At 37.3% G+C, this 26,938-nt stretch overlaps 1 protein-coding gene and 1 long non-coding RNA gene across 4 annotated transcripts in view; both read right to left on the bottom strand.

Moving 5' to 3' along the window:
- LOC105287866 (pikachurin) overlaps positions 1-26,938 on the bottom strand; it is an 82,381-nt gene that overhangs the window by 37,363 nt on the left and 18,080 nt on the right. For all 3 annotated transcript variants that reach the window (XM_011353696.3, XM_011353697.2, XM_011353698.2), the window contains 2 exons: positions 17,502-17,740; positions 15,369-15,642 (listed from right to left, as the gene is read on the bottom strand). In XM_011353696.3, coding sequence (XP_011351998.2) covers positions 15,369-15,642; positions 17,502-17,740 — 513 coding nt within the window. The remainder of the gene's footprint in view (positions 1-15,368; positions 15,643-17,501; positions 17,741-26,938) is intronic.
- LOC105287865 lies at positions 9,305-15,362 on the bottom strand. The gene is made up of 2 exons (XR_895507.3): positions 10,353-15,362; positions 9,305-9,613 (listed from the first exon to the last, which is right to left on the bottom strand). It is a non-coding gene; the product is annotated as an uncharacterized LOC105287865 (long non-coding RNA).

Genomic DNA, 26,938 nt, shown 5'->3' on the forward strand with positions numbered 1-26,938 from the left:
TGATCAGCTTTGTCAGATCCCAATTTCACACCAAATCCAATATCAAGATACACAAACGCAATTTTTAATACATAATCGTTTAAAGTTGCACGTCGCACACCGTTGCTCGAGGTTCAATAATTCGGGAGACATTATTAGAATGTCGTTAATAGTTTAATAGCTTCATTATTAGCTCAAGTTGAAATAGCGCTGCACGTAGGTAGAGCAGATTTCAAATTGACTTCACAAAAAATCTAAACAGTTTGAGTAAAAATATCTCATGTATGATATCTACGATAAAGCTTTTACCTGAAGCTTCTCCAAGATGTGTCTTTTGTGACTGCAGGAAATATCTTGTTTTCAAAGTTAAAACGAGTTTTCTAACCAAATAATCGTTGCGCTCGAGTAATCTTTCTTTGCAAGTTTGAATTACGACGTAAATGTTGTGGAAGCGGCCGTCTAAATTTGCCGAGGGAGTTATTTTAATGAGAGGAGCCGTGCTTGCGAGCGCACTCGCAGCGAACAATAATTCCGAGTGTTCCTTTGTGTTTTGAGTAAGATCGATCGATCGTGATTACGAGTAAATGGCAGAGTGGTAGAGCGCTGGAGCAGAGGAAATCTGTAGTTTTTAAAACTTGTTCAGAAAATACCCCCAAATACTCCTATGTAGCCTCAAGTGTTGATTAACAGGAAATTTGGATCAAACACTGCGAATAATAATATCTCTAAATTAAACTAATTCTCAAGCGCAGGGAATACGTATAAGAATATTTTCAAAAATAAAACTACTCTTCAGCTAGTTCAGATTACATCCACGTTAAAATAAGAAACCATATAAAACTTTGCAATATAAAAGGAAGTAAAGACTTGAGGGCTATTTAAATTCTTTTGCACGTGGTTTCGATTTTACCTTGTAACATCGAATGTACGAATGTTCAGAAATAACACGGAAATTGCAAACTTTCTGCTTGCGAAATCTCTTAGATGCGATTGTGTGTCGCAGCGACAATGAGACGTGCAGACCGCTCGCAGTACACCTAAAATTTTTCGCCCCCGGTGTTGCGTCCCTGGTAAGAGAGAATTCTGTGAATTCGCGTGACCAGAATAGTCTTTCGAGTAGTCGGCGGTATCGACGAAACGATTATCGTTGCTCATGTGTGTGCATACGTGTACGTGCGTGTGTGGGTTCGTCAGGGTGTGTGCGTTTCTTACACGACTGTTAGACTACGGGTAGCTGTTGGCAATAATTGCTGGGTGGATCGCCGTGCTTCACCACTCCCTATAGGAAGACACCCTCACGAAGCAGTACACGTAGCGTCAATACATATATATAACGTAGATACACACACACACACACACACACACACACACACATATCGAGTCATCCGAGTAAAATTAGTCCGCTTCCGCGCACTAGCTACGGTAATCCCGACCCGTTTTCGTTCTCATTTCATTCCGCCATCTTCATATCCGTCGCCATCGTCGTAGCTGAACCGCGTAGCTGCACCCCCTTTAACGTATCACGCGAATTGCTGACTCACTGTACGTCGAATGCCTCGCATTTCTCCACTAGTTGTACCTCCTCTCAAAATTAATTCCTTTGTTCCTTCATTCTTTCTAATTAATGGGGGATGGGGGTGAATCTGATGGCGACGAGAGCGAACTCGATTCGACGATTCCAGCAAACGTTCCGGCACTTATAATTTCTGTATGTTGCGAGTGGCATCGCCGGCGATGTATCGCATAGCGAGGGTAAAGTATGCCACGAGCGGCGAGAGGATCGATAGCTCCGGCTAACTTCGGTAAGTGCAGCGAGCTGCAGCTTTTGTCCTTTCGTAAATATTGACCGAACGTAGCGCCCGTTGCGCAGTATCATAAGCGTGGTATTAAAAACAGGAGCGATCGATCATTCTTTCCCCTTAGTATAATTGCCTGCTTTTAATTAAGTCTCTCGCATACGAGGCGTTATCAATCTATAAACATAATGCATTCTTGAAGCAATTAAACACGACGGGATGAAAGATCGCAGAGAGAGATATTGCCTTTTGTGATCATTGAAACTAGCCTGACACGTTCTTTAACCAGACATGCACTCCTACACGTAGTTTTTAAAACTGTGTAACAAATTTCTGGAAACAGATAACTCAATATATTTGAGTTTTACATTTTTTCTATTAAATATTATGTGAAGAAATCTAAATGTTAAAATAAATGTAAAAGTTGCGTAGAGTAGTCAAAACAATTCTGTATATATTATCTCAGGAGATCATATGTAAACTTAAAGGGGAAAACAGTATCATAAAACTGTGAACTAATACGTGCTCTAGTTAGATGGAACACGACGTAATTGATCTCGGCGACAGCCGAGCTAGACTGCATTTTTCAACGAATAGCCGTAATTTTGGAAAGTGCCATTTCCGCCGAGTGACGTATTTGCTTCCGTCAGCGATTCTCCAATTGTGCTTTTCTCAACTGCTGAAATCTTCCGCTTGCTCATAACGTGAGAAGTGTTATCAATGACGTTTTAAGATATTTATTTCCGATGTTCTCAAGTAGGTTACTAAATTTGAATTCTTCATATAAATAGATGCTGTTAATAAAATTGTTTATTCTCAATTATCAAATTAAGTATTCATTCAAAATATGCTATATGGGTAATTAAACAAATCATATAATATAAATATACCAAAAAGCTAAGTTCTTACTTTTTAACGTTTGTAATTATTTTTAACAGTTAAACAGAATATAATAAAGCTTTTGCCATATTACTGTTATAGTACAACTTCAATAAAAGAGAGTTAAATCTGCTTTAAACTACTAATGGCAATTGCATTTTTTTTAACTAGAAAGTCCATCGCTAAGACGGAAGGTGACGTTTACGCAAAAAGCATGTTGGAATAAAACATTTTGTAAATCGCTGTCTAAAATTATTCTGCCTACGCGAGCAAAGCAATCGTATGTTTTATTAATACTAAAGTCTGTAATATTGGAAATATTTAACGATGTGATACAAATAATATTACAGAATACAGTTCGTTTCCTGAGTTTCACATAAAAGTCGTTTAAAAGCTTAATCAAAGCTTGCCTCGGTCTGTAGTATGATATTAAATGATAAAAGGAATTACGTTACGACAAAGTTGAAAACGATAATTTTATGGTAATGACTTCAGTACGATATATTCCGCTAATACTTATGTGCCAGATAATTTCAACAATTTAAATACCTCGAAGTATTATTCATCGTGCGTTTTTATTTGAATAAAACGCTCTGACAACAGCAAATATTTATTTCATAAAAATGTCATAATCTTACCAAAGGATAAGATATCATCACACTGCGCGACTGAGAACTCTTTCCCTCATCCTTTTTATTTGTCTTATGGGCAAAAAGAAGGCGGAGAATATTTGCAAGTTATCCGACAGTCCATTATTTTCTGCGAAAAGCAGACAGACATGGAATGAGCTCGCCATTCTTATTGAATGAGCTTAACGAAGTACACAAGGTATAGCTTCGAGTCGTGGAAGGTACCGAGTAACTTTTAACGAAGCACGCACTCCATTACGCGCCAGCTGTAATGCAGCTCGCCCGTGTCTAAACGCGTTCGCTTTCTTTCCAAACAGTATTTGTCTCGTCTCTCCTGAAGCTGCGAGCTATTCATTCGTGTCCGATGTCAAGCACGCTAGCTATGTCAAGAAGAATTAGCAGTGTGACTGCACTCATCTTGCCGAATATGAAGAGACATGCTTTTCATTCCTGAACAATGATTGAGTCGCACTACTTGGAAATGTGTTAAAAAAATAAAATAATTTTAAAATAAGTATATACGTGTATTCATTATGACTACAATATGATGTTGGTTTGTTTTTAGTGAGAGATTGAACGGGCATTACATTTTCTTATAATTCTTTTAACTTTTTCGATAATCGATATTAAATATCTCGATAACTCGAAACTTTCAATTAAAATTCTGTTAAGACAGAAAGTCTCGGTTTACCTGGAAAAACAATGAAAAAGAAGTTTTCACTATCTATTTTTATTCAAAGTTTTCGAACAAATATACAATTTAATTAAATTATAAACCTATCAGTCTCAGTTGCTAATAAAGAACAGTAATATTTGAATAATCATTATATCCCCAGTACTTGAAGATTAATATGAAAATAAATATCGATTCGCAAGTGATCACTCACACCACTGTGCCTATCCAATCTACGCGAAATCCACGAAGCGGATCGACGAAACGGGGCAATCGTTGAACCGAACAAAATTCGTTTAATTAATCGGCAAAACGCCCGTTGCGCACAAATAGTCGACCTGATCCTCGGAAAGAATACAATGGAAAAACGTTACGGCACAATTAAATGGGCGGACTATGCACACCAGCCAACTTATTCGCTAAATTATCCTTGTAGCAACATCCGAAACGGGCGGCACGAAAGTTCAACGCTCGTTAAGCACGTGCGCGGGCCTTGCTGCGAAGTTACGTCGTTACGACGAGAGAAAAGGTCTCCTGGAAGCTGGGAACGCCGGCTGGATGCACACGAACGGATGTTACCCCGAATACCTCTAATAGGACGCAACACACGTGTTTCAACATCCAAGATTATGGCCCGTTTACCGTATTAACATAATAATAACCGAACTTCTCGACGCATCAAGGAAATCTTTTCGCTGTGCTGCATAAATTTCCAAATCCTCGTTTCGTGTAAATATCTTGGTATTGTGCGACAAAGTCTTTGCTGCGAAAATTTAGATCGTATCTCTCGACCCAAGGATTCCAAGAGCTATAATCGTATCGTGTTCTTGCGATCGAGTCTCAAGAATTATTGCAATTTTTAGCGTTAGAATCTCTGCACTCTTTTTTTTACCTATACCTCGTCTTTTATTACAATTTTGCATCACAGTGCCTCTTCTCTCTCTGAATGTTTTTATTAAATACAGAAGTATACCTATATCATTCTTCGCAAAATAATGACGTGAAATGTAACAACATTCATATGAAACCAACGTGCGAATAGCGTATCTTAATCCCTTGGTACAACAGGGGGAGCGTGATTCTTTTTGTGATTACCCGCAAAAAAAACTGATAAGGCTTCGGGGCGAACAGTTTGCGTGCCTTATCATGAAGCTTGATATAAATGATAATAAGCTAGCGAGTCAGACATTCCTAGCGAACACGCTAGCTAGCGGGGATTCCCTTTAGTCACGGCATCCATGGCCCTTCGATCGAAGCGCCGCGACGCGCCGCGTCGCTACGCGCGCCGTCCCCTTTTCCGCCTTCGTAATTCTATGCACGTAATTCCATCCAGCTTCGGAATGGCGCCTTTGTACGATCGACACATGGAGTTGCTACTCGCACACACGCCACTCGCCGAAAATTTACGGAGTCGTTAAGATCGAAAGCTTTCCCGTGAGCGAGAAACGAAAAATATCGGGATCGAGAGACGGAAACTAAAAATCGCACGTTATGCGGCCAACAAAAGCGTGCGGCTCTTCCGTTTCCCTGTTTCTCCTCGCGTGCTGCGTATGCCAAATGTAGCATTCATTATGAAACATTCGGGATTCCAATTATTTCCAAATATCAGAATTTATATTATTTTAATCCATATCATTCAACAAATAAACTTCATATACCAAGAAAAAAAATCTCGTATAATTTGGAATGTAAAAGACATGTCAAAACGTCCAAGACTGGTATCTTAATGAAAGGAATACGCATTAGAAAATATTTTCGTGTCTCATATATGGTTACATCGGCGTATAAAGAATCAAAACGGTCCTTCGAAATTCTGTAACGGAATCCGGTGGAAATTCATAGACTTTTGATATGAAGTCGCTGATCTAACGACAGTATTGCATAATAAGAGGCTCGCGTATCGGGCCCGGGCTTTCAGTATCCGCTCTGTGCGCTGAAAGAAAAGACAAAGCAAAAGATCAAGTGCTCTACGCCACCAAGGGTGCGACAGCGGCTAACAATAGCCGTACCGAAGCCCTTCTCTGGAGAAAACAATACGGCTTGCTGCTACGGCCAGAAGAACGCTGAGACCCACTCGTATCGCATGCACAATGTACCTATACAGGGCCGCTTTCAAGCTCGTCTTACCTCGCAAATTGAATTGGAATATATTTTTGCACTTCTATTATTCAATCTACCGTGATTCTCTTTCGTCCGATAAATTTCACGTATAAAGTATAGTCGTAAATGTTTTTTTATCATATTTTTCTGCGAAAAGACAACCAATAAAACACGTCATAGGTACATAAATCAGTTTGAAAATAACTTATTAATTGGGAACAAAGATGCAAAACAAGATCAGTCAAGCTACTTTAAGAACAATTAATTGTAACTTTAATATTAATATTGGTTAAAAATTACATTGACATAATCAAAAAGTAAAATAAATATTTTGAACATTAAAAGCATCTTAGCGAATAAAAGATGCCTCTAATCAGAAGGATACTAAAGGTCTAGGATATAGAACATACAGGTACGCAGATTTATCTCGTTTTATCACTCCTAAATTCCGTGTTCTTCATGTGTCGTTACACGAACGTAGCTGTGCGATGTGAAATTCACACTTCCTTGCACACGCAAAGCCAAGTTTAAATATTGGCTCGCGCATTAACGCACGATGATTCTCTAGTGCGATAACGCGGTCCAGATGTATGTAAGTTATTTTATCAAAGACAACTCAATTGATTATCGCGACCACATAAATGTTTGCTCGCGGCATACTGAGCTGCGGCCCTGGATGCATGTGTGCATATGCCTCCTCTCTATCGAGACGCACAAACGGCACATGCACGTACATATATATATATATATATATATATATATACACATATATATATATATATATGTATGTATCATATACACATGCATACATACGCTGTCGTGTATGTGTTAAATACATGCAGCTTGCATCCCCGCGAAAGATGCTTTGCGTCGCCATGTCTATCGCTATCACTCGGAGACTCGATACTTGGGAAACGATATCCGCGCGGAATGTTTACTCTCTCAACAAACTGCATGCTCGTGCTATTTCCCAATTCAACCGGATGTAAAAATCGTCGCCAGGCCAGGTTTGTCAAGTTGAGACGCGGCAAGTTGAGCTGACAAGCTAAAAGCAATTTCTGACGCGAAACTATCGCCGGAGCAATTAAACCCGTACGTGTCACATCGGTAAACCTTGTTAACTGCGCAAATTAATTGCAGACAGACTGAACGATTTTCCAAACAATCTTGCAAATTAATTACCAGAAAGTTTTGTAAGATCTATAAAGATTATATGCAGGTAAGTTGTAGCATTGTGGATCAGTGAGAATGCAAATTACGTTTAAGCTACTCCTATCTATTATGCAAATTGCAATTTGATCGTAAATTAAAAAACTGTAATACATATAATTTCGTAAGATGTGTAAGATACAACAAGACGTCTGAAATATATGATCTTGACAATAATTCTACAATAAGATAACAAGAAAAGATGATAAGATAAATAAAAGCTACATTGTTCATATTTGATGAAATAATATTTAAAATATTAATTATCGTATGTGGAGAATTCATCGGGATTTTGATGTATTATATGAAACGTGATGGCTATGGAAAAGAATATCTCTTCCTCATCATCAAACTGAATGTGCGTATAAACATATTGTTTATAGATCTGAACCATTAGTTTTATTAATTAAATTACACTCAACATCCTGTTTGTTTAGCGCCAATTAATACCGCGTATAATAATTATGTCGCGGCAATTGATTCATTAATTAACGAATGCGACAGTCTCGTTTTTCCATTAATTAATTTACGAGGATATTAGGATCGAGAGTAATTAATCCGCTTAGGTTTTTTTACCTTCCGGTATGTGGAGGATATATGAAAGACACAAATTTCACTCGTATTCAATAAGTTTTAATTAGAGCACGTGGAAACAACTGGAAAACTGTATCAACTTTATAAATTGAATTGAAATCCGGCTGGAAAAAGAAGATATGCCGAGAGATAAATTTCACCTAATTTAATTAACGTCACATTGCTACACAGACGCACACACATACACACAATTTTTTATATTAATCACACACAACCACAACTTCGGCAAACTTTTCAAAATTCCTAATTTCAAAGAACGACGATAGCAAAGCTCCGAAACAGCAGAATTGAGAGCTCCGAAATTGTTTGCTCACCTCTCACTTTATTTTATTGTCTTTGAGGTATTCGTCGTTGTTATTGCGAAAAGGAAGGTGCTTTATAAAGAACTTGTGACAATGTAAGCAACGATGCGTTGCACACCGCAATAAAAAAAATAGTCATTCTTAACGACTTGTCTCGCTTCACCTCGGACTTCATCCGACACACATACTAGTGCACACATACACGTTTTCTTTCTCCTCACTTGCTGCTCGCCACTTTATTAGTGTGTATTCTGCAAGTGCAATCCGGAAATTTACGCGATTCCTACTGGACTTTTATGATGTACCGTAAAGCAAGAGGAATAACAAGCCAACACTTTATGGCGCAAGCTTGATCAGTTAATAAAACCAAAATTTATACAATCCGTTCGTGTTTAATTGTACAGACAAAGACAAAGAAATTACAAAAATATTACAAACTAATCACGCACGATAATTGATATGAAATAGCATAAATATTGACGATCGTAATTATGCGATTTACAATGCGATTTGCAAAAAGTACATGAAGACGCGTCGGATAATAATAAAAACTTTTCCGTTTTGTTTAATCGTAAGAAAAACTACTGGTGATTTAAACAAAGAAAGAAGGAAATTAAACAAGGAAATCATTTCCGATGAAATTTAAAACACCCCTTAGTCGTCTGCCGCGCATGAATCTCGCGGCGGGAAATTGTTGTTTCCTTTCTCTCGCCTCGCAATTTTTCGTCTCATACCTCAAAAGAAAGAAGTTAATGGAGACGCTTTCAAGATGCTGGGAAATAGACGAGAGGCCAGTGAGATCAATGACCTACTTCAGACCATTGGACACTCCTTTGTCCTTAAAGTATATATATGCTCTAAGTCTTTGTCCCTAAATTATTGCTGTTCGATGGTCGTATCCAAATGTCGCATTTTTTTATTCTAGTACGAATATATAATACAATTTACCATACAAATAATGAAAAAATTGTACATTTGTAAGTATTATAATTAATATTATTGTATTAATATATATAATATTATAATATAATATAATAATATTATAATATAATATAAATTATATATAATATAATTAATAAAAAATTATAGTAATGTTATAAACGCAAATGATTATAAAATAATAAATTATATATAACATTTATTATGATTAATCTGAAACACAAATTTATTATCTGAAATAGTATACTATTTAAAGTACACAATTTCTGTTCACATCGTGCACTGCATGTGTTATTTATCTCTTAACATGTTCTAGTTTCAACTTTCAACTTAAAGTATTCGCATCTCACGATCTCATGGGTACCGTACGAAGTATCTTAACCCTTGGAAGATGTGTGAGAGAAAGAAAATAGAATAAAAATCGTAGAACTTGACGGAAAGCGTTAGAATGTTACGATAATTCATGAGCTTCTAGTTCATGTAAGAAAAGATACTGCCATCCATTTACTTCTTCTGTAAAGGAACGAAAAATCTCCATTATTTTCATGAAAATATGTCTCAACGAATTCCCATAATGCTTAAAATATGTACGTAAGAGATACTATACTTTTCTTCTATTTAAAATTATTTTATTACCTAATCTTATTATTATTGTTCACAGATTTTTCACGAGTTTTTTCAACATAGCTTAGAGATAATGCAGGAAATTAAATTAATTGAAACGTAAATTAATAAGGTTTCTTATCTGAAATCTTTAAGCTATACATACGAAAAAAACTTTATGTTCGCTCGCAAAAATTGCTTAGTGCAGAATATTTCATACACTGGTACGTTACAAATAAAAGGCGTGAATATATCCACTAGAACGAGAGAGTGTACAAATTTGAAGAATGAAATTTGAAAAGAGGACTTGAAATACTGTCGCATTAAGAAGCACCTACATTTACGTTCAAGATCCCCGCAGGGTGATATCTGCTTGAATTTTACAATCCGGTAAGAACGCACGTATATCGTACTATCTCGTTAGCGAAATGGATTATCGAGTGCGAATTCTAAGTCGGTGCGCTTCATAATTCATCCGCGCGGCTGATCGGAACGCCGCGAGATTTTCATCGATTCGAGACGCGACAGACGGCTCCCGTGCTCGAAATGTATCAAATTATCAATGGGCCCTTTCAGCTGGGAAAATCGTGCTGCATGAGCGACGATAATGGCCGCTTTATGAGCCGATAATGTGGTAACCGAATAATACCTTGCAACCGTGACGCTCGCTTCTGCATATCTTGGAGGTACACTTTGGTGGTGGTGCGCGCAATAGCAATGTGTCCTGGCGCTGCATTTTCACACGGACATTACCTACGTACATATATGCATAAATATGTATTCTCGAATATAGTGAACTCGTAGATATCGCACTCTTGCCTTCTGCGTTGAAATGTGACATCTTTCGCGATGGCGATTGCCATCTAACGCGCCTCGCTTAATAAAACCGTCGTTATAAGACTGACGTTAGGAACTAGATGCGCTGAAAATATTAACAATTCTTCATATTTTATGACAGTTAAAAATTTAAAAGAGAACTCGATTGGTTATTCCCATATTTGAAGAACACTCGATAATCATATTGAATATTTAGTTTAAATTTATTTCACCGTGCTTTAATTATTTGCATAAAATTGTCGCGACGGTGACATCAACGTGAAATAATGAAGCGTCTGCAGATGAGTACATAAAAATCTTTCTAAATCAAAAATGTCAATCAATTAAATTGATTTTACTTAATCTACTTTATCAATTTATTCACTGATATTTCGTTTTTATTGTTTATTACTTCATTTTCTGTTATTTGTTATTTTAAATAAATTATATCTCATTTTCTCGAAATTTGTTGCATCGTATTTGTGACTTTGGGCTGGAAATTATTCAAAATCAATTAACATGTAGCCGAATGTTCAGGTATACAGAATGATATCTGAATTCTGTTCGTTCGATATTGGTAACAACGTATAAATGTACGCAATTAGATTCGCTCTTTAATATTTTAAATTTGCAGATTTTCACTTAACTACCTTGCATAATTTAACAGTTCTCGGCCAAATTGCAGTGGAGTAGTCAGTCAAACACGGAGATCGTTCTTTTCATATAACAGTAGAGTAGACGAGAATTTAACACCTCGACCATTGCATTGCATTACATTAAAAAAGCAACAGGCTGCTCGTCTAATATCTGTTTTCGACGAGACAGCGTCACGCGCAACTTTTTACGAATCTTTTTTACCGGAAAGTACTGGAAATTTTTTTAGCTTACTCACCGGCTAAACTGTGAAGTTTCCAACTGTTCGGCGCATCTGTGTCATGTTGAAAGAGAGGAAAAAGTTATGTGTTATATATACATATATAGCGAATCCGCAAATCGTTTTTATCTTGTAAACGATAGTGCCAGCTGCTATGTTTCGTGTGTTCATCGGGAAATTGTACCAATTGATGTCGCAACATGTTAACGCTACGCATTTTCAGCATCACGCGCGCACGATTGTGTGATAAATCGCTCTTGCCAGTTAAGTACCACACCTACAGCCGGAAAGAATTATTCTCTCAAGAATTAATAAAGAAAGGGATGAACAATTCCTGTCGATGAAGACTAACACGATAATCTTCGATTATTATTTGAAGATTAAGCTTCGGAAGATGAAAGATCAATGGGCAGGCTGATGCAATCGTCCTATCTCTACAGACTAACATTACGACTATGCTATCGGATGTTCGGCCGTGTTTTCCCTCCGGCTTAATGGAATAGGGATCAGCCAATTAGGAAGGCGCAATTTATTCGCAAACAGCAAGAATTTAACGACGTTCCGGACGCCCGGTCCGATGTTACAATGCCCACTGGAGACGCGCACGGTTAATCTGCTTAATCTAGCGTGCTGAGCGCCATTTTGGCGGCGCGCCAATCTCCACCGGACTTCGAGCGGCTCGGGCGAGCTCTCCGGTGGCCGAAGATCATCGTAACCGTACCATAATGAAACCACATTGTGCGAAATGCACGGCGATTGTCCGGCGATTGTCCGGCAATTGCTCCAACGCGAACTAAAGGACACGATGATCGCCGGTTCTTTCGGTTTCCGGTACTCTCCTGGACGGTCCGGCAACTTTTTCGCGAGTTAGAACTAGCAGTTGGACGGTCTGTCTCGCTCCGTCACGATAAAATGCTCCTCGTTCTTCTCGTGCGTTGTTCGGCGTGAGAATAAAATAAGAGGATCGCCTTTACTTGATCCACTTGATCCGAGCTCTTACAGGTACAGATAGCAACGGGCTATTGCTTGGATTGCGAGAGAGTTTTGGTCTGAAGCGGAAGTTCTCGCGATTTACGTCCGGCTACAACGGGAGAAAGGGAGGAGGCAGCCGACAACTGCGAAAAAATAATTCTTTCGCTCATCGCGCCGCGCATCCAGCTTCAACCGTGACATAAATCACGACAAAGCCGTCGTCTCTCACCTCACGATGGCGGACGGATGATGCAGAATTACCGGGCTGCACTTTGTAATATTAAAAGTCTGGGATAATGTATCACTATTAAAATGTAGCAACCCCTGAAGTTATGCCTGGACAGCAGCTGCTAGTAAATTTTTGTTCCCGAGCTAAGCCGCCAGAGATGCTATTTTCGCGTTTAAATAGTGGCAGGAATTGCAGCTTACCCCTTTGCGTTTTATATCTCGCTTTCGCATTAATTTTCGAATTGCGCACGAAATTCATCACTATTAAGCGTTTATCTTGCCGGACCATTGTTTGCCTAATCTTAATCCTGCAATGCATGATTTATTCTACATGCGATTGCTTGACGTGAGTTCCTATTGTTAGGTATATCTAGAAACGTGATCATTTTTGCTTAACTTTCTGACAGCCTTTTCATTTCTAAGTTTCTTTCGGCATTAATAATCATGACAGAAATGAGAATACGTAATCTGATCCTACTATAATGTTCCCTGTGTAATCTTAAAGACAATTTTATTTTTTTTAATTAATGATCAAATTCAATTAGGTGCATCATAATCAGCACAAGCTTTGTGCCTAATATAAATCTGCAAGAACTGAAAAAGGGAAAGAAAATTAATATTGTACAAATTTGTCATAAATATAGGAAGAGAGACAAACTGCAAGAAAATAACTATCTTTTGTTAAATGCACAAATATTCGTGGTAAAGATTGCCGAAAAGGAAAGTACCTACAATTAAAGGAACCAATATTTATACGTATAAACAGGAATGGAGCATCGGTGTGCGCCGTTGGTAAAATAAATTAAGCTTGTTAGATCTTGCTCAAGGAATCAACGACTACGACTCGGTTTGCAGGTCGCGTTTGCTTTAAACCTTCGCAAGCGGAATTAACTGGTAGGCAACGCCCACCTCGTGGTTTTACCCGCAAGCCGCTCAGCGAGGCTTAATTTGGCCATGCCGAATAACAAGGTGGCGAATAATCCTGTGCTGGGTCAATATAAAACGTACCCTATCTCGTAACATGACACGTTCAAAACATGCAAAGCCTGCACTCACACGCACATACACGTACACACTGTGTCAACTGCGTAAACCGCTGACCGTGCTTTGGTTCGTGCGCGTATGATCGTGAAAAAAGATTATTGTTCAAATAGTTCGTACTCTTCAAATTTGCACCACGTGTCGTGGCATTTTGTACAATAAATTTACAATGCAATTTTGCAATATTGAATTTTATAAGTTTTCTTAAACTGTTTGCTCTTACTAAAATAATATTTTATTTATAGTCTACAATGAATACTGAATATTTAATAATTGATAGTAATTTAGTAATTGATAAAATATTAAGTAATTGACAGAGTTAATAGCGAAAGAGTAAATTAATATATAAATTAATATATAAATTAAATATTAATTTCAGAGTTTTTACGATAATTTCTGAGTAATGTAAATTATTTTATATCACATCTACCTCTTTTATTATCATTTTTTTTGCTAAAATATGCGATTTACTGCGCTTAATGCATGCCAATTGCATTTAGAAAATCAAATTGCTGTAAGCTATATATTCCGGTTCAATCGGTTCAGACAAACGATTGCATAACAACTTATCATGTCCAGGCATGCGTTCGTCGTATCATAATTCTTGCATCGATTCGCGTCACATATGGGAACTGCACAATAAAACACTCAATCCGAAGCGCAAAACATACTTCGAACTATAAACCATCAATCTCCCTTTGCAATTTTTGGGCCGTTTAATCCTACACAATCCCATGACGCAATATAAACCACTCTGCAAGATTAAACGAATATCGAGCAGTTTAATCCATACATCGCGAACCGCTCACAATCAGTGGGAACAACAATCAATGCACGATCAATATAAAGAAGTTAGATCGTAATTTGTTCATCGTTAATTCGTTAATCGATTACAGAAACAATTATTTATCGCACACTGAAGATTCAAGATTCCGGTATTTTCAATTACGTGCTCAACATCGGTGGTGCACTTCTTCGACTGCAATGACGAGTCGTCGTTCAAAGATTCTCCTGGAGAACGTTTAACGTTATTTGCAGCGGGTAGCAGTACACGCGCGCGCGGCACCGGGCATCTCAAAGGGTTAAAAGTTTGAGATTACCGAGCGTCCCGAGCACACCGAGTTTCCGTGAAGGAGTTTCCGTGAGGCAGCCAGGTGCAAACAGATCTGATCGCGTCAAATGCGGAACTCCCAGAGCCTCCAGGTGAAAACAGTACTCTTTCGACTTAGATGCCGTAAGTTTCGACCCCGAGCGGAAACAAAGCGGAGCGCGACCGGTGATGAGCAAGTTTTCAATTCTTCGATCTTCGTCGCATCGCTGTCTCCTCCCGCCCCTTCTAACTCCCTAGCCAGCTCTCTCTCTCTCGATCTTGAGTTTACTCTCGCGAAGAAAATCGCTCACGGACGTCTCACGTCGATTTCACGTATTTATCGAGTTTACTTCGGGATTCTAAATGTGTTTTCCTCGTTCCAACGTTGTTCGAGGAAACGAATGAAAGATTGCACGCGATGTCTGATAATGCCACTCTTGCCTCATTTGTGGAAATATTGTTTCGTTGGAGGAATAAACTTCCAGTGTTTTTAAAGCTTGAAGAATTATTGCAATCTTAATGCTAATAAATATCCTTCCATTTTCGTTACTATCCCGCAGAGGATGATCGAGCGAATGGTTAACACACTGTATTCATAGAGAAATAAACGAAGAAAATGGAAGAAAAATGCAAAAATCACTCACCAAACTGACAACGATCTCCACCCCTTCCGAGAGGACACTGGCATCTTTGTCTGAACATTCCCTGCTTTCGTCTAAGATTCACGGTATTGCCCTCGAGATCTACGCTTCCGTTGACGTCATCACTGTCATCATCCTCGATCAGCACATCAGCTTCATCTCCGCGAGATTGCTCGATGTAACAATTTCCAGCCGGTCCGCAGTCCAAGGAACACGTTGGTTCCGTGCTTATGATGCTTTCCATCGTGGATGGCAATTTCTGCTCCAGATTTGGGCCCTGAACATCCATAGAAGAAAAGAGTGTCATCATAATTTTATATTATGTATTTTATTTTACTGGACTACTGATTATTGATTTTCATGTAGAAAAATTAATTGAAATTAAAGAGAAATCACTAACAATGAGCTAAAGAGGATTACTAATTTTAATACGTCTATTACTATTTTTCAATATCTATCAAGACAAAATATAATTGCAATATTTAAATATTTTTTAATAAAAAGTAATCAGCATACTTGCAAAAGGTAAAAAGATCATATTAATTTATGATTGAAATATTCACAACTTTATACAAATTTAACATATATGTTTGAGTAAAACTTGAGTTGAACCAGTTTTTGTTAAAGTATTTAATTCCCACTCAACTTTGGACGCAAAAATGTAAAAAAGGTACGTGACAAGAGTACGTGACAAGAGTAAGCTGCCAAAAAGAATGAAATATTATTTATCAGTCGACCCACTTTCTCACATTCGCTTCATCATTTATTGATCTCCTCGCTCGCTCTTATCGATTCGGGGGCAAGAAATTTTCAGAAATAATGGAGCAGTCTGCTGCATGTTAAGAAAGCTACAACGGATGTGAAGTACCTGTTGCGCGACTCATGTTTTTTATTTGAGAGGGCTTTTGAATAAAAATTGGTCCTTAGAATCTGCAAACGTGATGGCACACTTAACATTAAATATTATGAAATATTAAATTTTTGCACATTTGCAAATGCAAAGCATCGAAAAGGCGAGGTTTCATGGCATATAAATAGCGTATAAATTAATTCAACATTGCCGAAAATTTACGTAATAATAAATTTTTATTAAATTTTAACAGTATTCTGTATTGATCGAACATATAAATACTAACACATACGAATTATGAATATTCATTTTCAGTTATTTCAGTTAATTTTCATCAATTGATATGTATATTTCGCGTTTTATTAAAATCAAACATTAATTTATATTAATGTTTATCTCCGTTATTATTTTATGCTCAGTTGGATTCAGTAAATATTTTTCTATTATGCTATTTTTCTATTATGTAAAAATATTACGCTATTAATGCACCAGGAGACAAAAGGTACAAGATTTTGATTTCGTTAATTGATCGTTGATTCGATCGATTGTTCATCAACAATTTATCGAATCCAATCCTTAATCTCGTCAAACAAGACTTTCTATCCTCGGTCCAATCATGAATATTAACTCTAGGTCAAAGGAGTTCCTCGATGGAGAACATTCCTGCTTGTGCTCGATTTCACGTAATCGCTATTTCTATACCTCACACATAGAGACGCACGACCATTTATGTCCATTTAAATGGAATGTTCTATTCTGAAGTACTTAACCCAAAGACGACGTTTGGTCGATTTTCTCTCAATTTAGTATGAATCCAATGCACGTGGATGCATCAATTAATCCTCGAAATTAATGCAAATTCTTGCGATATTGACTATTCCCATGTATGTCAAGTATTCTATAGCAATTGATGGGTTAAATTCGCATTTACGTATCAGTTGATACATCCTAAAGCTGATACCTTTTTTACTTACAATAGTTATGCCTAGACTTTTTAAATAAAAATTAATTATATAGTCTGTTATTATCTATCAAAATATATATTATAATAGTAGATATTATTTTTAAACTAACAATAAGGATATATGCAAACGTTTTGATATATTCTACACATATTTTGGATAATAAAATAGCTGATCCCAAGTGTTATTTTATCGTACTTTCGTGCAACCTTGGATTTTTCGTCGAACGGAATCCCTCATGTAACAAATGGCTGCGGAACAACGTGCAAACACTTACGCAGCGATACGACAAGCTAACTTGGGAAATATGGCGAGTAATGTTACCTGGGACGTGGCGCGCAGCTCGATCCGATCTGCGCCGTTCTCCTCGTTTATCTTCGTCGCATTCGCAGAGGAATTCTCGGCCGGAGCATCCAGATGTATCGTGAAGGTGGCACCTCGCATATAAAGGATGTCTTCGATCTCGTCTTCGTCATCCGCATTGTCCGCATTCGTCTCGTCGCTCTCGGCCTCATCGACAAACTCGTCGAACTCGCTCGTCGATGGAGATGTCGAGTTAAGCTCTGTAATCGAATGGTCGTCATTATGTTAGAAAAACTGTCGCGGGCAAGCTCGAAATATCAAGTAAACCGCGGAGTAACACTGTCATTTCCTCTTAAATTGTCCACATAAAATATCCAAGACTAGTCACTTTTTAACTAAAGCTCTTTCGATCGATTCGGAGTCGACTTTAGCTGCACGTAAACTTCGAGGAGCACTGACCTTAGATGACGCTAATGCGATGGAAAATAAAATTATACAAAGCAGAGAATAAATCTCATTTTTCATCCATTTTCATCCAATTTCGGCAATTTAAGTAGAAGTAGAAAACAGTAAACCCTACTGACGATAAAAATATATTATATATAGATTAATACCTTCACAACTTTCCACACACTGAAAAAAAATCTGGTTGCATTAATTAGACATCTGGTAGGTTCAATCAGTCTGTTGGAAAATGGACGAATCAGAATTCCTTTTGGAATTACCACATTATAGTACAGTCTATCAAACGTTTTAGTTATAAAATATCCAGTCCTATCGTGATGATTAGAAATTCTGCTTAGTTCAACCAAAATGCATTCTATCGTATACGTCTTGTTGGTACAATCAAATAATTTTTCTCAGTGCAGCATCGTTTGCCGAGATATTAAAAAGAAAACGAGGTGCCTACGAGATCACTTTGCTCCCTATTAATTTTAATTCCCACACGCGACAACGCTAAGAACTTACGAGCTGTTGCACATGCAATACGATTGGTTCGCCGCACATGCGACCGGCACAGTGGCGGCGGCACCAGGATGAAGGGTCGTTAGGAACTTATCCGTTGGGGTCGCGTCCGAGTTTCCACATTTCCGTGTGCAGTGCATACATACATGTACACGTACACACACAGGCGAGTGCGTGCTGGCAGGGTAACAAGCGGATAGTGCTCGTCGAGTTCCTCGAGCGCTGACCCAAACTCACTTAACCCGTTTGTATTGCCGTAGACCGGAGAGCAGGAGGGAGGGAGGCAGGAAGGGTGCCACAGAAAGGGAGAGAGACAAATAGAGACGAAGGAAGCTGTACGAGTGAGACGGCGAGGACCGGAGCCCAGGCGATCGCCCGAAGGCGAGCTCGCGATGCTGAACTTCCGGGGCGCTCGTGCGGGGGCTGGTCATCCCTTTCCTCGTCGGTGTAAGCCGCGCACAACTACGTGCGCGGCATCGGAAATTCGTGTATAACGTTAATTTGGTTATTACCGGGCTTGCGGAATAATAACGGCGTCCGGTGAACACGGTCAACGGCAACACCGAAAGTCAACGTCGAAACGGGAGATGCATAGCTCGCGCAGATCGATGGAACCGCGGAGGTAGGTATGTACACGATACACGAGTTCCGGGAGCACACTGTATCGAGTTTCGTTTCCGAGAGAATTTATTTGCGCTGGCCGCGGCGGCCGGCTCTACGTTACACTTCGAACACTGTGTTTTTGGAGCAAAAACGCCGAGCTGTTCCGCAGAAACTTGAAACAGTCGGTCAGCAGCTCCTGAATATGTAACGTAATACTCTTCATGAATAAAACTGACCGGCTCGTGCGCGCACTTTGCTGTCTTTGCCGATCGCGAAGCGGCCAGCGCGGATTGCAACCCCTTAGCGTGTGCGCGAAAAAGTACATAGCACTTTTTGAGATTCTAAATATACATTAAACCATCGCGCTATTGTGCTTGCGAGAGCAAACCTTGGAAAGGAACCGGATCTCTTTTAAACCGGAGCTCTTTTACATCGCTTTCGCGAGTATGCATAGCTATTTCAAATATTTTCATGTTGACATTTCAACGTCAGTTTTGGAACTTGTCTCTTTTTTGTCGTCTTATATCGTGCTCGTTGGGTAAAGATTACCATTCGTGCAAGCACGGCACCGGAATTTCGCGAACGATTGTAGCAATTACGCTCGATAGCGGCTGCTTTGCCGTCCGAAAGCTACCAACTTTCGAGGAGACACTCGACCGTTTCCTTTCAACGAGGCTTTCTTGTGCGCCAGATCCTCCGCCACGATATTTGCCGGCGGATCAAGTGCTACGGCATTTAATCCGGGTATTTAAAATTTAATGGGCCTGTTTGTGTACGGAGCTTCCATAAATGTCCTCTCAACTTGCTCGAATTCAAAGATCTCTGATGCAGGCCAGTTTTATTTAAATGGCGCCTAACAAGAATTATAGGATTGACACTAATCTCAATTTTATAGATTCATAAAGTGTGCCGCATTCTAAGAAGCAGATGCAGCGCAATCGTAAATATTAATTCAATACCATGTTTACCTAAACTCTTAATAAAATCTCATACTAAGAATATATTATATTTTCCAGAATTATAATTAAGAAACATATTACGCTAACGGAATTTTATTATCAATTTGGAACTAACCAAGTCAGCTGTTACATACCAGAATTAATGCAAAGCGGAAAATGTTGATCCGAAATGTTGATCTTCCCGAATTAAACGCTGAAACGGCTGATAAATTCAAAATACAGCTCAAAATACATTTTGAGCATTGCATTTTGCAGTGCGGAAAGAGGCGAAAGTAAAATTGCACGTGAATGCATATTGGCATTCCGTACTTAAAAAGCCTCGAGAGTGCGAAGTACCATATCGGTCGTTGGAGTATTCCTGAAACTCCGAGGATTCCGATCGGAACACGATTACGGAATCGATTCAGAAAGATGCTGACGGCGAAGCGCGTTCCAAGGCCGTGGCCATAATAGCGTTATTAAAGGAACGCCGATCCAAACGATCGAATGATCTTGTGGTGAACGAACGAATTATGAATAATCCGTATTAATATCGATTATTAATATCGATTATCAATTATTGCGCAACGTTCGATATCCAAAAAGAAGCTAGAAAACGTTGATTTTAATTTGATACTCAATGTTTAACATACAAATATCTATAATTGTTTACTCATGATTAATTACAGTGGGTCTTAGAGATTTTTTCGCTAATTTTATTAATTTTATTTATTAGTAAGTATAAAAGCGAATGGAAAGTTATGAAATGGATATAATTTTTCCTGAATTTAAATGGAATTTATATCGAATAGTAATAACCCATCTGGTTTTCAATAAAACAGCGAATTTTTATCATGTATCTAACGTGATTGTAAATATTTAACACTTGGTTTAGTAATATCACACTTGTTATATAATAATATCGCTAATGAATTGCATGCAAACCGCACGCGGTGAAAAGCTAATATGGGGGAGAACATGTTTGAGTTAGCAACAATGGATATTAATTTAATTATGCAGTTTATCATATTTCATTGGCAAATATATAAATCAATGCAGATCAAAATAGCAAACTAAATGGTACAAAGTACAATTAGTTTATCTATTATCACAACTTTTGCAAAATAATATTAAGACCCTATTATAAAAATTGATAAGTTTAATAAAAAGCTATAATCTTAATTATTATAAATTAAGTATCATGTTGAATGGAGTTTAATTGTAAAAATGAAATTTTATTGTATTGACAGAATTATTTTATCAAGACTTTTCATCTGAATTTCAAAAATCTTATTTTATTTCGAACATGATTGCAAATTGAATAAGATTTATATCATTTTCCAGATTTACTCCATCAATCTAGCTTTACTCTTTAGAATATCGCGATTAAATCGATTGAAATTTAAAGATAATTTGAATTAAATGTGTGTAATTCACAAATTGAAAAGACTGATGACAAGTACTTAGATTTATTTATACTTTGGCTTTACTTTATCCATTAGTCACAAATGTTTCTAATTCTAACTAAATAATGTAATAATAATACAACATTATATTGCTCGTTTTCGCAAATATTCTTCTTGCTTCTTGATAAATTCACGAAAATTCAGTTAATTATAAGATAGTTGAGGATTTATTACACTAAATATTTATTTTTTCATTGTAGTAATTATTTATTGATCGATTACGAAGTCAATTAGCTGAAGAGGTCCGACATCCAGTATCTAAAAATGGACATGATATCAATTAATCAAACATATACTTCATAGACTTTTTGATTACCATTCGCAATATTGGTATTGATTTAACTTTTGCTCACAGCTAAACTAAACTTATAACAACTTTTTTATACAAGCAATTTAATAAGTAATTGCAGGATAAGAGGTTTAACAAGCTGGCTGAACACCTGTATCGATTATTAAACAATGACGACGAAACAATATCGATTAACTCTTTGACTGCTGCACGTAAAACTGCTCCCTTCAAATTCCCAACAATAATAAAATAATATGCATTATTATTACAATATGTTTTACCAAATTTTTATTTTATTCATCAGTATAAAATACGATCTCGTAAGTTAATTAAATTTTCAGTTAATTATTCGTTAATAAAACTTTATTCGCATTTGCATGGAAGAATATTCACAGTTTGAAGCTTTTTAATCCTAACTAAACGGCTTTCGCAATACTGGAGATTTAAAGAAAAACATATGAAAGATTAGGGGAAGCCCTGATGAACTCATTTGAAGGATTTTTGCACAATTGAGAAACTTATTCTGAAAAAGTGATGAAGATAATTACGCTGTAATTCCGCTTTCAATAAGCTTTTCTCGCAGTATATAAATTATCCACCAATCAGTTAACAGACATTCAGTTTCCACCTTTTCAATGGATACTCTAATTGGTAAGCGATTAGTAATTACTTATCTATTCTAATTCCATTATTTGTAATGCAGATTAATCTTGAGTTCTAAATTTTAAAGCTTATGCTTTGCATATTGCACACACACACGCATGTGAAAACTATTTCTATTATTTTAGCTTTTAGAGAAAAGTGTAAAAATATTCCTTTTTAAGAGATTTTTATTTTATATCTTGTTTGTCTGCTGGATAATAATACAAATAATGCAATAATGTATAATATAATTTTAAATATTTTAACACAGTTCTTTCTGTATTTAATATTACAATTGTAATAATTTATTGATGAAGAAGCAGAATGCCTTATTTAGTATAATATAAAAATATATAAATTTAGATCATAAATATTTTAACATTCTTCTAAGAAAGAGAGAAGTAGAAAGCGAAAAACTATATATAGTTATTTTTTGCAGCCGTTTATTAAATTAAAAACATAATTACGTTTCCAGACGATAAGATGAAGTGTGTGATACTTTTAACAATTGCCACCGCAGTAGTGACGAGCCACTTGATCAGGAAAGTTTTAAGTATACACATGTATAAAACTAAACTTGCTCGTCAATGGATTTTTATCCAGAATATAACAACTATCCTCATTAAAAAGAATTGACTTTATTACATAAGAACACAGCTATTGTAAATTCTGTTGTTCCGAAATAATATCAATACGGAATTGATATATTTGAATAAATACATCATAAAATTAACGAAAGCAATTAAACATATAATATTGCAATTAAACAAATAATTTAACATATTTGGCGAAGATAACGATATACTATATTGGAAAGCAATTAAAGTTAAAAATTTATCCAATTCAATTTTAGCCTCAAATCATTTACCCCCGAAAAGTTGTTAAGGCGAATCGTCAGGATACCGATCCAGCGAAAATTGGTAGTAGGATTACCGAGATTCGTATCCGCAGAAATGTCGAAAGTAGCAATCAGGAAATCGACCTAGCTGATTTATCTCCGGCAGAGCTGGCTAAATTACAAATTAGAGTTGAGGGTGAAATCACCGGGACAATCCCGTTCACGAACGCTTCAAGAAGTCGAAGCAGAAATAACGCAGTACAGAGGATCGATCTGGATACGTGCGGTGGTAGCAGAGGAAGCATTCATATCGGTGGCACTGTCACATTCAACGAGGAAGAGCTGGATAAACTTATGCAAGAAGAGCTTGTCAAATTAGGCGTCAAGGTTGATAATGCAGACAACGTAACCGCCGTTGAGTCTGTCAAGATGGAGGTCCGAGATTCTCCCATCTCCGGAATTAGCGGGATCTAAGGAACAGATCTGGAGCCAGAAACTTGAAGAGAAAGAAGCTAGCTTATTCGACATGCCGCGGGCAGAACTTGCATTGAGAATCAGGGTTCGAGGTAAAATCAATATAAGGATCGGATTTGCAGATCCGGCAGCGTTGGGGGCAGCGCAGTTAGTGCGAGACAGAGGATCGATCTGGATTCGTGGTGGAGGTGGTAACAGGGGAGGAAGCATTCAAATTGGTGGTACTATCAGATTCAACACGGAGAAGCTGAACGCTGTAGAAATAGAAGGTGTTGAAGTTCTGGCAGCCGAATTACCAGCTGAATTAAACCCTAAGAAAGAAAACTGAGCGGGAGAGGAGAGCGATGATGAGACTAACAGCGCGGACAGCATCCATATCGCCGACGTAATTAGATTTAACGGACAATAACCGAAGAAAAATCGCAGAGCAGGAATTCGACGAAGTTGATTTATTTCATTATTAAACAAGTGCTGACAATTGTGAACAAGTAGTGAAAATCAGGTATTGGAATGGTTCATATCAAAAAGTATCACACTCGATCGAAATGAAGCAGATCGCACATTAATGCTTCTGTCAAATTTATCATTTTGATGTATGGGGCACACATACACACGACAAAATTGGAACGCTTCCAATCCGATCCGCAGTTCTATTGGATAACCGTGACCGAAATAGGAACAAGCTCTTTTCCAGAGTTCATTAATCTGAACTATCTGCTGAACGTGAATCGAAATCATTATTATCCACCATTAGCTGAAAATTATGTTCTGCGTAACATCATAGATCGAGAATAAATATATTACACGTGATATGGTTTCTCTTTCTCAACTCAACGTTCCATGAGACAATTTGATTAATTTTTTGTTACCATTGGCACGTTTCTTCAGCGTTGCTACTGCCAAAACGACGTTAATTTAAGCTCTCAAAGAAAAATGGGTCATTTGAGCGACGTTATAGCAACGGAAAACTTTGGTCACGAGATAAGCATTCTGATCGAGGACTGACTGTAATAATGGAATTCCGCGAACAATCAATTGGAAAGCAATTAACGGAGGCGATCGTCTACGAACTTCCCACCAAATTTCCTGTCGCGTCTCTTCAGGAGAAAAACTATTGGTCTATTGCTATTGGGCAAACGGAACCGCGTAATTTTGTCACAACAACCGTATAATGCGTTTTATATAATTCGATAGCATCCAACACAGTTTAACAAATAATACGGATAGATCGCAAATTTGATATTATTAATTAATACATAAAATTATTAACTCATGTATCAAAACTTATGTATTAGGCTATGTTTCGTCATAAATTTCTTTAATTTCCATTGGCTTCGTTATTTTTTAACAAAAATCTTGAGACAGTAATAAAATTTTATAAGTGCGAAAATATTTTTATATAATAATAAATAATAGAGACGTTACCAAAGTTTTATATTAGGGGTGTGATTTAGTTTTGAGGGTTTTTTTTGCTCAAAAACGCATGTGATTAAATATAATAATGAATGAATACCTTAATTAAAATATTTTCCTTCGTTTTCTATAACTTTTTCCCATCTTTCTGACAAGAGATGGATTCCACCACGATAAAATGACTCTTCTTTTCAGTTGATCCATTCGTCGACGAATTTTCGCACTTCTTCGAAATTATGAAAGTGTGTATCCTCTAAAGCGTGTTGCATCGACCGGAACAAATAATAATCGCATGGAGCAATGTCCGGAGAATACGCGGGGTGCGGTAAGACTTCCCATTCAAGCTCTAATAGTGTTTGTTTCACTGATAACGTAACGTGAGGTCGAGCGTTGTCACGAAGAAGAATCACTTTCCGTCGTTTACTCGCAATTGGTAGTCGTTTTTGGTCCAATGCTTGCTTCAACTTGTACAATTGGTGTCGATAACGATCAGCCGTGACAGTCTCATGCGGATTTAACAACTCATAGTACACTATCCCACCAAATACAGAGCATTACTTTTGAACCGTGAATATTGCGTCTCGGAGTGGATGTTGATGGTTCGCCTGGATCCACCCATGATTTTCTGCGTTTCGGATTATCAAAATAGATCCACTTTTCATCCCCAGTAACAATTCGAGACAAAAGATTCTTCTTTTTTTGCCTGGCGATCAACGAAATGCAAATGTTCAACCAGTTCGCAATGGCACTTTTCGATAATTGATGTGGAACCCATTTCCCTTCTTTCTGAATTTTTCCCATTTCATGTAAATGTTTGGTAACTGTGTACGATCAACATTTAATGCTCTGGCAAGTTCTGAAGTGGATTGTGTTGGATTTTCGTCCAATAATGCTTGCAAATCTGCATTTTCAAGCTTTCTTGGTTGTCCCGAGCGTTCTTTGTCCTTCACATCAGTATCACCACTTTTAAAGCGTCTAAACAAGTATTCACACGTCTTAATTGATGGGGCAGAATCACCATAAGTTTCCACAAGAATTCTATAACCCTCAGCCGCAGTTTTCTTTTGATTAAAAAACAAAAGCAACGCATGTCGAAAATGCTAAAGAGCTTTCGGAAGTTGCATTTTTACGATGATATAAACACGACTGTTATTGCATCTATTGCTATAATGCTACTAAATGTCATGGATAATGTCAACACTATAAGAAACAACAGTTATCGGAAACAGCTATTAGAACAAACTGACACTACAGCCATCTGTTGCAAAACCCTCAAAACTAAATCACACTTCTAATAAAATTTGTGAATAATTTCGTAATTTCATATTTTTCTTTCACGTCTTTTTCTTCTACCCGTATTTCATAAGTAGACATAAAATGTGTTCTATGCAATTTCACATGAAATGAGATATTAGCTTTAATATGGGCATGGCACCGTAAACAGCTTGGACTTGAGATTGTTAAGATAAATCGGTAAGCAATGCGCTGTGTTTTACGCTGTGTTTTAATTTTTCGACAAAATAGATGAATTTCGTGCATTTATTAAAAGCTTAAAATAGTTTGTTAATTTAATCAAAGTACAGATAATTTCATAGGAAAAAGCAATTTTAGTTAATTATAGCAATTAAGATCTTTATACGGAAATATATACTCTCTTTATAGTTAACAACTATAAACACAAAACTATCGGAACGCATTTCTAAAACTTTCAAATGTTCAATAAATTTACAATGTTGCACAGTGAAACTACAGTAGAACATTACGAAGAATACTGGCAAGTCAGAAGTAACAACAGTTTGTATTGTTGCGCTTGAGAACAAATACTCCAA

Source organism: Ooceraea biroi, chromosome 8, assembly GCF_003672135.1.
Source record: "Ooceraea biroi isolate clonal line C1 chromosome 8, Obir_v5.4, whole genome shotgun sequence".
Classification (NCBI taxonomy): Eukaryota; Metazoa; Arthropoda; class Insecta; order Hymenoptera; family Formicidae; genus Ooceraea; species Ooceraea biroi.